The following is a 12371-nucleotide window of genomic DNA, read 5'->3' as shown; positions in this document are numbered from 1 at the left end:
TCCAGAAGAGGAACGCCTGGCTGCGAGGAATTTGCCCGATTTTGTTTATTTGTATTCTTTTGTTTTTGTTTTATGTTTCTTACGGTATTTTGTTTTTCATATGATGGTAGTAATTATTTCATAGAGTTTGGGATATCTGATGAACAAAGAATGGCTATTTTCTCTATCGTTTTAAACCTAATGAACGCAATACCAACGATTAAGATTGACACTGCTGTTATTACAGTGACTGCCAATAACAGTAAGGGAGAAACAAGATGACGTCATGCTTTGCACAAGGACCAAATAACTGGTTAAGATTGCTTAAGTATAATCGCAATGATGACAATTGCCGCCTCTGTTACTAGAATCCTCCAATGTAAATCTATACTATCCTTTAATAGATTTCATCAAGAAACGGGAAATAATTACGCTCGCAAAATGACAGTTAGCTTTAAGTACCGCCGGAGAAATTATTAAAACAGTAATATCATTATGGTTCATATATATTTCCCAAAAATACAGCACAAGCCTTTCCAGAGCAAGGGGCTTAACATACTTACTACAGTAGCTTAGTTCTTATCTAGGTTACAGAATCACTTTTGTCTACAGCTTCGTTTGTTTCATTGGATTATACTTCGAACGGGTTAACTTAGGGAAGCTTTGAAATCGTGATGGATTAAACTTCCTACTATTGAAAATATTCGATGTAATGGAGGAACAAATCCACAGTTATGTATGGGTACAAATATATTTAGCCACATCTGATACTGCGGCTGCCTCTCTTTCCCCCGTTCAGGTAGCTCGGCTACTTTCAGTAACCGATGCTGCCGGCACCTACGCTCTTGATGATCATCAGAACGACAGCATTGGAGGAGGGCCAGTCAGACGTTCCAGGCGACTGGAATTTCTAGCCGGCGAAGCTACCTTCAGAAAACGACGGAATTGCCTGATCTACCATTGCTTCCTTTAACGACCGGTTCCTTACTTAATTAACAACTTCGCTTGTTTTGAGTTTTTACGTTTTTACTGTGTTATTATTTTGACGTCATCACCGCGTCAGATTGAAAAGGGTCTCTATTTAGATTTGTTTGTACCCGTACACATACATGACTGTGGGTTGTTTCTCCATTTCAAGACTCATGCTACTATGAGTACCTTTTAATTACAGGCAATTTTGTCAGGTTGTCCCATTTTAGCACCAGATGGCTGACCACGCTAATTTCCAAGTTCAAAAGACGTCTAATTCTTCATCAGTTCAAATTTCCTGCAAGTAAATATTGTGCGAAAAGTTGCATGAGATTTCTTTTGAAAAAATAATAGGGAATTAACAGAATTAAAATGAAAAACTCGGAGTTCATCAGTAATTTGTAGTCAGAAACTTTCTTGATGACGGCTGCGCCGAACCAGAACAGGTCAAACGTGAATTCATCAGTCTGCCCGGTCAAAATTTCCCATTCAAATTAATCTAAAACTTCTGAAGTTACCTAGATCCTTTTATATCACGAATGTACTGTTATCGCTTCTTAAAATGACTAAAATATTTGTTTCAGCATTGTAAAAAAATGTATTGTAGCCATTTTCGGAAAATTATTTTTATTATCATTATTCAGAAGATGAACCATATTCATATGGAACAGGAATTGTGTTCCGTAGTAATGTAGCCAAAAATTTGCCATGAATATCATTTGCCTTATCTAGAGTCTTTAAATATTCGGTGAGGTTTCTAATCTCTTTATGCCTATGTTTATTAAATGAACTCTCCATGTTATTCTGAATTTTCCTTCACTTCGGAATGCAAACATGATTATATTACGTAACGAAGATCATACCTGTGGTCTGAGGCTGAATTTGAACGGATCTGGCCATAGATATTACATAGGTTCCCTACGGAATGTCGTCTGGCATCAGCAGTTTGGAATATGTAGATCAGTTTACTTGGCGGTGTCTCTACAGACTCTGAACCCTGGCAGCAAACAGGGACATTTCCACATGTCTATACGACTGAAATAGAGTTCTCTTTAGCTAAAATCCTCGTTGAATAATATATATTTTCTTTACAAATCTGTGCCTTTGAACTAGTCTCGTGTCAAACAGCGTCATATAACTTTCCAGAAGTCCTTAAATCAAATCGAGAGAGAGAGAGAGAGAGAGAGAGAGAGAGAGAGAGAGAGAGAGAGAGAGAGAGAGAGAGAGAGAAATCAAAAATGAAATAAAAATCTATTTCCATTTTGCAATGGTTATTCTACATGCCATATTTTGAAAATAGATACAACGTTCACCGACTTATAAAAGGCCAGATAGTACGTAAAATTTATATCATACGTCAAACGCACATTAACGCGTCCTGCTACAAAGAATACTCGTAATTAAAATAATTTCTAAAAAGATAAATCATAAAAATTAACCGTTTAAAAATAATAAATTACTGAGAAAGCATTTTAAAATAAATTACTGAGAGAGAGAGAGAGAGAGAGAGAGAGAGAGAGAGAGAGAGAGAGAGAGAGAGAGAGAGAGAGAGAGATTTTAGTTGGGGTTTAACAAAAAATCGAAAACGAGAGAGAGAGAGAGAGAGAGAGAGAGAGAGAGAGAGAGAGAGAGAGAGAGAGAGAGAGAGAGAGAGAGTTTCCGCTAATAAAATTTTGTCTGTTCAAGCGGTCAAAATTGATCAGTATAACCGGAAAATAAATAATAAAACAAAAAGCATCCAAAAAAACGATTTATCTCTTACATTGCATACTTAAACATTTATGTAACATCTCTCTCTTTTCTAATCTTGGACCCCCATTTTTATGCTTGATGTAAGAGGAGAATTTCCCACAACTATATTCATACAGATACCCCAAAATTTGCGTGGAGGTATTGCAATAAAGAAGTGTTGTTATTATATCCGTAAATAATATCGCCCAAAATTTTTTTCAGCTATGAAAAAAATGTGATGTAGTTATTTTCGGAAGATTATTATCATTATTATTCAGAAAATGAACCCAATTTATATGGAACAGGAATTGTGCTCCATAGCAATGTAGCCAAAAATGTGTCATAAATATTATTTATCATAATGACCTCAATAAGATTGTATCAATAATAATAATAATAATAATAATAATAATAATTATTATTATTATTATTATTATTATTATTATTATTATTATTATTATTATTATTATTATTACTAAGCGCATACAGGCTAGAACTCTGACGTCTGCAAATAACAGTACTCAAGTTTATTTGCTCAAAATAGTACTAACGCATTTCAATGTCAAAATTTCAGTTAGAAACATTTTATACTGCCAGTTTGTTTTTTTAAATGGCTATCCAACAGATTCCAGTTTTAATGCTCAGTACCACATGCATTAAAAGTTTTCACCCTGAAACGTATAGGCTTATCCGATGATCCCATATGCAATTTGCGGCTAATCTTTTTATTTTCCAATTTTGATCAAACAATATCATTATTTCGTAAAAAAAAAATTGTTACCGTAGAGTCGTTTTAAACAACATGACATCGTTGGCTGTATGCATTTATACATTTTTCTTTCGAAATCTTTTTGACGGAGAAAAATCGTGTCTAGTAATGTCATCTTCACACACACACACACACACACACACACACACACACACACACACATATACATATATATATATATATATATATATATATATATATATATATATATATATATATATATATATATATATATATATATATATATATATATATATATATACTAGCTGACCAACCCAAGGCTGCTGCTCGAGAAATCTCTGAATGACAACCTATAAACTCACTCTCTCTCTCTCTCTCCATCCCTGTTAAGATAGTTGCGTCAGTTACATTGCCCAGTATTTTTGACATTTTATATTTCACCACTTCTCAAGTCCCCATACCTATCGGGGGCTGAACTTGGGCTTGAAGGGCATCGGGAGTGTCTCTATTCATCCCAGCAATCTTGAAAACTATGGATTAGACTCTAATATCTATAATTTTTTACATTCTATTTGTCACCCTTTTCAACCGCCCCTCCTCCCCACTCCCGCTATCAGGGCTGAACTTGGAATTAAAGGGCGTCAGGAGTGTCACTATTCATCTCAGCGACCTCGAAAACTATGGATTAGACACTAATGTCTGTCGTTTTAATTTTTTTTTACATGTCACTGCGTTCCCACCGCTTCTCACCCCCTCCCTATTGGGGCTGAACTTGGACTTAAAGGGTATCGGGAGTGTCACTATTCTTCTCAGAGACCTCGAAAACTATGGATTAGACACTCATATCTGTCGTTCGGTTATTTTCACACATCACCACCTTCCCACCCCCTTCTCACCCCACCTTCCCAGGGCTGAACTTGGACTTACAGGACATTGGGAGTGTCACTGTTTTTCTCAGGGACCTCGAAAACTATGGATTAGACACTAATATCCTTCGCTTCAGTTATCTTTACATATCACCACCTTCTCAGCCCCTTCACACTCCCCATTTCTATCAGGGATGAACTTGGACTTGAAGGGCATTGGGAGTGTCACTATTCATCGCAGCAACCTCGAAAACTACGAATTAGACACTAATATCTATCATTTTCGATTATTTTTACATGTCACCCCTTCCCACCCCCTTTTCACCCACCCCCTATTGGGGGTGAACTTGGATTAAAGGGCATCAGGGGTGTCACTATTCTTCTCAGGGACCTTGAAAACTATTGGATTAGGCACTAATATATGTCGTTTCGGTTATTTTTACATGTCACCACCTTCCCACCCGCTTCTCACCCCCACTTCCTATCAGGGATGAACTTGGACTTGAAGGGCATGGTGTCACTATTCATCTCAGCAACCTCGAAAACTATGGACTGGACACTAACATCTGTCGTTTTCTGTAATTTTTACATTTCACTCCATTCCCACACTGCCCCCTTTGGTGCCAGTGATGTCTTACCCCCACAGGGTTCTTTCATAGATGGTAAGTCATATGTATACCAAGTTTGGTTAAAATTGCTCAATGCGTTTCAGAGTGTATGTGGAACATACACACACACACACACACACACACACACACACACATTTATACATACATCCAACCATTTATATATATATATATATATATATATATATATATATATATATATATATATATATATATATATATATATATATATTACACAGTATATACACTTACACAGACACACACATATATATATATATGTATGTGTGTGTGTGTGTGTGTGTAGAATCTACTGGTCAATTTTTACTAGATACATCTGTAATTGTAATAGCCACAATGCCCTCTTAACTTTCTCGAATTCTTCGCGCTTTTTTGGATACGCTTGTCACTGCAAAACCTTAAGATCAAGTGCAAGTAATACGAAGAAATTCTGATGTACGGTATCCAAAAAAAAGCGCGAAGAATTCGAGAAAGTTAAGAAGGCACTGTGGCTATTACAATTACACACACACACATATATATATATTTATATACACACACACATATATATATATATATATATATATATATATATATATATATATATATATATATATATATATATATATATATATATATATATATATATATATATATATATATATATATATATATATATATATATATATGGTATTCCAACAACAATATATAAAAAAAAAAACGGTATCAGCAAGAGGAATCCATACTTTGAATATTTTCTCTAAACAAACATTCAAATACCAGTAGTCTCAGAAATAAAGGATTCCTGTATGAAATGCAAAGAGGACCTCACAACAAACTGAAAAAAAAAAAAAAACACGGAACACTCCTTGGCCAGCCACAACCTCCATATGAAAAGGAGATCTTCAGCTAAAACAGAGAAATATCTGTTACAAGACGACCACCCGAAATCCATTAGGGAGCCTCGAACGCTCCTTGACCGGAAAAACAGTCAAAGCAACGTAGAACAGGTATTCGAGGAGACAAACAGCATTTCTGATGGAGCTCTGAGCATAATCGAATTAAAATGTGGGCTGGGAGCGAACAGAGCTACTTTATTGAGTTTGGGACTTCACTTACTGCCTTGTTACAGCCCATAATTACATGAAGTAAGGGCGCAGCGCCACTACTCTCCGTGTAAACACGTGGAGACAGAAATGGCTCGAATTTTCTCCAGTAATAATAAATAGAATGATATAAAGAATTTAGTGCTTAAGTGAGTTAGCCCCTCCCTCTCACTCTCTCTCTCTCTCTCACACACATACACACAGATGCGCATACGCACATGCACCCGAAACAATACTTGCAATACCCCATTACCAAAATGAGAAAGCTTCCTGAGGACATAGGTCGAAATGGGTTATTCCTCTCTCTCTCTCTCTCTCTCTCTCTCTCTCTCTCTCTCTCTCTCTCTCTCTCTCTCTCTCAAACATACACACAGACACGCGCACGCACAAGCAACCAAAACTATATTTGGAATTTCCTAATAATAAAGGGTGGAAGCTTCCAGAGAACCTAGGGTTAAAGTGGGTTATTTCTATCTCTCTCTCTCTCTCTCTCTCTCTCTCTCTCTCTCTCTCTCTCTCTCTCTCTCTCTCTCTCTCTCTCTCTCTCTCTCTTCAAACAATATAGTCCTAAGTACAATAGTTTCGTAACTAAGCCGTGCATATTAATAGAGAAAACTTGGGCTCAAATAAACGAAAAATACCCAGAGTCTAGTGCTTGAGAGGAGTTCCTCTCTCTCTCTCTCTCTCTCTCTCTCTCTCTCTCTCTCTCTCTCTCTCTCTCTCTCTCTCTCTCTCTATCACGCATCCAACAACATATTTTCAAACATAAGAGTAACAATGCCGTGCAATAACAATGTAGCTGAATCTACCCGAAGAATTTTGTTGCCAGCTCAATAATTGTACGATAAATTAAGTATCATTTGATCTACCTGTTGCTAAACGTGTGCATAACCTGTGGCAGTAGCAGTATTGTTGGCAACAACAATATCCTCTCAGCGGTAGCAGGAGAGAGAGAGAGAGAGAGAGAGAGAGAGAGAGAGAGAGAGAGAGAGAGAGAGAGAGATGGATGATCTTATTGATCACTTCTTCCTTTGACATCTGAACTCGACTTCCTTCCTTCAATATTCCAGAGCCTCTCAACACACACACACACACATACATACACACACACAGAGAGAGAGAGAGAGAGAGAGAGAGAGAGAGAGAGAGAAATGGTGAATGAGAAAACAGTATTTGAAAGAAGGATAGTCATTTCACCAAACCCTTCAATATACGACCTCGGTCAACCAATGTTGAAAACGATATAGATGGCAAGAAAAATAGTTCATTTGTAAGATGAGTAAACACTGTATTCATTCGTCTTACTTTTGGTCCAGATGTTAGCTTACATGTATGTCTAATAGATTGTGAAGAACTCATTCATCAAATGTTTGAGGGCACATGTTTACTGAATGAGAGCGTGTTCTTTAACCTCTGTGAAGTCGGCGTTAACCTTCAGTAACATGATTTACACTGTTTCATTTGACAGTCAAACGGTAAACAAAGGTAGTTTTTATCGTCTCATTTGAGAGTGGAAACATAAATAAAGTCCCTTACGTTAGGCGACTTCAAAGACGCTGTTCATTCTCATTTTTTTCCTTTTACTCCAAGAGTTGCGTTACATCAGACTATTGGCTGTGATTGCATGTCTAAATCCCCTTGCGTGGAGTTACTTTAAAGATTCAATGGATTCTGTTTTATCATTTTCACCCTCGTACCCAACAAGCGTTCCCTTGCAGACATAAGAATTCAGTACAGTTTCTCAGTTGTTCGAAGTAAGCTTTCATTTGAGAGATATAAAAGTATTAGATACTTGATACCTCTTTCTCAAGGATTGGCGATTAAGTAATCTGGATAATTTTGGGGAGCAATACATAATTTTCCCTCTTTGTACCAGAATTTTATAATGCTGGAAGCCGCCGCACTCATTCAGAAAAAATTGCATTAGCACTTAAGAGCAGCCTTGACCCAGAAGATAGGTTTAAGGTAAAGATTTTACTTGCTTGAATCAGTTGGCAAACGAATTGAAGAGATCCACCACATGTTATGAGTTGCTGTTCCCCATTTTGACTCAGGGGAGAATGACTGGTCTGGTTTAAGTAACAATTTCTGTTTAAATAGCCTGATTTAGTTTACTAAACGTCCATTAAATTTAAAACACGCATTTTGCGGTGGGGAGAAAATGGCATAATCACCCAATGCATCGTTGAACTTGAAAGTGAGATTGATTGATTGATTGATTATAGCCACTGAACTGGCGTAAGAAGACGTAGGTTATTGACGCCGTAATAAATAAAAAAGGAAACTAAAAAATAAATAAATAAATAACTTTAAAAGTAGTTTCATATGACAAATATTTATACAAATATATACATATATATATATATTATATAATTTATATATACACTGTATATATATACAGTATATATAATATATATATATATATATATATATATATATATATATATATATATATATGTATTATCATAAAAATACTAACACAAAATAATGTGAAAAGCAAGAGACCCTTCGGCAAATGAGCGATATAAATATGAACAAGTCTACAGCAGAGAGAAACGAATGATGTCGGATCATCATGGACTTATCAAAAACAGAACCCCCTTCCCTTTATGCCAAGAGTAAAGACAACACGAGGAAACTTGAAATAAGATCGCAGATCTAGATAACATGGTACAGCGTTCCCCATTCATGTTCCCTCACATTTATTTTGTATACTTATTTTCTATTTGCACTCTGATAATACGATACTTCACTCTTACTGTTTTGCATGGAAGGAAATGCTTCACTATCCGGTCCCGTAAACATTTTCCCCGAGATGTAACCGAGTACCAAGACCTTTCCCTGAAAAAAGGGGGGCGCCATATCCTAAAAAAACAAACCACAGAATTTTCTTGAAAATAATCTCGTTATGTTTCCCACACCCAAATAGCAACGATACGCCCAAACTAGGCTAACCTAACCTAACCTAGGGGCATCGTAAAAAAAACTGGGTTTGGTGCAATAATATATACATCTCAGGAATTTGCGTTCCGTAAGTCTTCATGCTTAGTATCAAAACCGTTATTTCTGTCCTTCAAGTCCTTGGCCACAGTCAGGACTTGACAATTACGACATGATCAACTTACTAAGCTATTCAAAGTTTGATCTGCCAATACCCAGGATCATACTGTAAGATTTATCTGAAATATCTAGGCTAATACGTTAGCAAAGCTGAATATCCTTTTTGCCAATTTCCTTTTCACCATAAACACGAGATCATGTCATCTCTTAAACCCGAAATGTCATTCTAACTAGCAAATAGCTATAACAGTCTGATCAACTACGTATTCTTTAGATAGAATTGAGGTTTACAATGCTAAATAACCCAGTCAACTGATGGGGATATTGACAACCCCAGTGTGAGATCCTCCGGCTTAAAAACCGAGGCATAGCGATGGATATACCTAACTGTCCAGCCTACAGCCTACAGCCTACAGCCCACTGTATTGAGAATTCATTGCTTAGGTCGCCAGCGACTTGACTAGACAACCATTATAATGCAAATATATTGCATAGATATCTATGACGCGAAAATTACACGTTATGTAGCTAATTACCGATAAGTTCGAATTAATAAAAGATTTATAGTTAATGAGTTTAAAAACGACTGACAGTGTTGATGACTGATGAGCTTGAATCAATAATAAAATGCTTTTAAGGATAATTAACAACCTCAAAGATTTGACTGAGCAAAGGAACCTTTATAATGCTTACCTCTTGATAAGTAATGGAATATAATCTGCTTAAAGGAAGTGGCAATGTTTAAGTGATTTGCCTAACTTGATCAATTAAATGCATGTAAGAGTTATTTACTTCCTTGAAGATACAGTTAATGAGTAAATGGATCCTTACTTACCTTGAATATTATTGACTATAAAAGTAATTAGAGATAACTTATAACGTTCATGAGATTTGCTTGAATTGGCCAATGAAACGCTTACAATAATGATTAGCATCCCCAAAAATATAAATAAGTAAAGGAATCCTGACTTACCTTGCATATTGTATTATTTATGTGGTCGGAGTGGAAGATGATGGATGTGATGAGACAAATAAACATTCCCACGACAGGCAGCGCCAGCAAGATCTGGCTCATGAGCCGCCATTGCATCGTAAAGAGGACCCGGGTGACACGCAGTTCCCCATCGACTGCTGGCGGCGCAGCTAACGACGACGTCGTAGACGTTGTCGACGGCATTCTGGTGGCTCTGGTTGGGAAAGGAGCAAGTCCTACCAATCCCCTGTCAAGATCACGCACTCTTTTTACTCTCTTTCTGAGGGGACGACCCTTTTACGTGAAGGGAGACGGTGCCGGTGTGGCTCCCTGGCTTGTCACCGATCCATGGCTTAATCTCCCTGTACCGACAGTTTGCATCAGGTGTAAACAAACTTTTCTTCTTCTTTCGTAGAATCTCAAAAGACAGAGGCGGGTCACAAACCGACTACTACTACTCTTAACGATAGACTTTACACTTTGGATTGTCACATATTACACTGAATGATTCATTCATTTATCAATTAACTTATTCTTTCTTTCATTCATTAACTCCCGTTTTACGGACACTTCATCGCAATATTATACCACCAGTTGTTTCCACATCACTCCGAATGGTATCCGGTTAGAGGAAAGTGTTCACTGATTCTAAAGAATTTCCTCCAATTTTTCATCCGTAATGCGAACTACTTCTTCTTCTTCTTTACGCAACACTCGCTTTACTCTGTACTATTTTCCGTTACTTCTAGACAACAAACAAATCTTAATTTGTCAATTGAATGTAAGTGAAGACCACTAAATAGAACATTTCATCACACATCTTCGTCTAAAGACATTAAAAACTTCAACTTCTATGAAATAAGGAGTAGAACTGGGAATCACAGTGTTTATTAAAAAATTAAATATTTATATTTATATTTATATGTATTTTATAGACTTTCATACTTATATATATTACGTAATCCTCACAGGGCGAATCTTTGTAAAAAGTCACTGAATCTATTTGTCCGAAAATATCCAACTCAGCACTACACTAATAGCATCAAATTCTGAAATAGGAAGAAAACTATAATTGAAAATACTGAAACGATGATGTTAAAGAACATCATGAACTTTACGCACCACCGTTTACGTAAAATTAAAGTATAATGAAAAGCCAAACAAAAGGTATTCGCTTTTGCCGTTTTTATATTCATTCATTTAATGCTTTTATATTTCAGTTACTTTTATTTTGCAATCCATTCATTTAATTTCTGTCCCCTGGTGTAAATATTTTTAGTCACTTTTTTGTTATATCCTTGCGCTCTCTTGGAACGGTTTTTTTGTGCTAAATAAAAATGCATAAAAACTAAAAGCATTTCAGCAAAAAGCTTTCACAATTAAGTCGGTTACCGCAGCCGTTTAAACAGGTTCATGTGTGAGTTGTTGGCTGCACTTTCCCTCAATATTTCGTCTTTAAAAGCCGAAATGACCTTTGCAGTTAGTGTTCAGCGATTTGGATAATACTCAGCCACTCTCTCTCTCTCTCTCTCTCTCTCTCTCTCTCTCTCTCTCTCTCTCTCTCTCTCTCTCTCTCACCCTTTTTTATATATCTTTCCTCTTTTCCTGAAAAATGGTTTTCGTCTTTTATTCTTTTTCTAATTCCTCATCTCTTGAGGGGTAGTTTGGGGTTTCATTTTATTCATTGGAAATGGCTTAAAAGAGGCTAAATCTTATTTGCGTTCTGGCCTGAGGACGTAAGAGATCCGTAACAGAATGTGAAGAAAATAACCATATGTTTTACAGGGAAAATGGTGAGAGGGTAAAAATGGGGAGGCGATAAACTCCTCTATTCATGCTCTCAAGATGCGAATTCTTCCCCTGGATAAGAGCTGCCAAGTACATGGAAAATTTGCGCTTAGGTGATTTCAGCCCTGGTCGCATATGGAATATATTCTGGGATGAAGAAAAAGAAATAGAAAAAAATCTTTATTTTTATGCACTACGGGGCTTAACAAAGTGTTTTGTTATATCATTAATAGGGTAATTTCCCAGATACAAAAACGCAGGAATAAACTTAACCAATATCCAAATACTGAGATACAACGTACTCGAGAACAAACATATTTAACAGATCCACATATTCAGTTTTAAAGAGTCATGTTTCCTCCTCAGTGTGGTGCCCCATATGTTTGTTTGTTTGTTTTTTTATTCAAAGTTATATAATGATTTGTTCTCATACACAATGCACTGACAAAAAAATGAACAGCGTTCGCAAGCCCAAACGATCGTTTAAAGACGACTCCTACCCGGAATTCCACATGTCTCGAGGCGACTTAGTTTAGCTCCTGCAAT

At 36.5% G+C, this 12371-nt stretch overlaps 1 protein-coding gene across 1 annotated transcript in view; it reads right to left on the bottom strand.

The window, feature by feature from the left end:
* Positions 1–11086, bottom strand: part of LOC136839459 (post-GPI attachment to proteins factor 2-like) — a 331890-nt gene extending 320804 nt beyond the window's left edge. The window contains exon 1 of the mRNA XM_067105518.1: positions 10038–11086. Coding sequence (XP_066961619.1) covers positions 10038–10241 — 204 coding nt within the window. The 5' untranslated portion in view covers positions 10242–11086. The remainder of the gene's footprint in view (positions 1–10037) is intronic.
* Between the last annotated feature and the right edge of the window lie 1285 nt (positions 11087–12371).

Source organism: Macrobrachium rosenbergii, chromosome 6, assembly GCF_040412425.1.
Source record: "Macrobrachium rosenbergii isolate ZJJX-2024 chromosome 6, ASM4041242v1, whole genome shotgun sequence".
Lineage (NCBI taxonomy): Eukaryota > Metazoa > Arthropoda > Malacostraca > Decapoda > Palaemonidae > Macrobrachium > Macrobrachium rosenbergii.
Note: the sequence above shows the minus strand (reverse complement) of the source record. Positions and strands in the feature narration are given on the sequence as shown.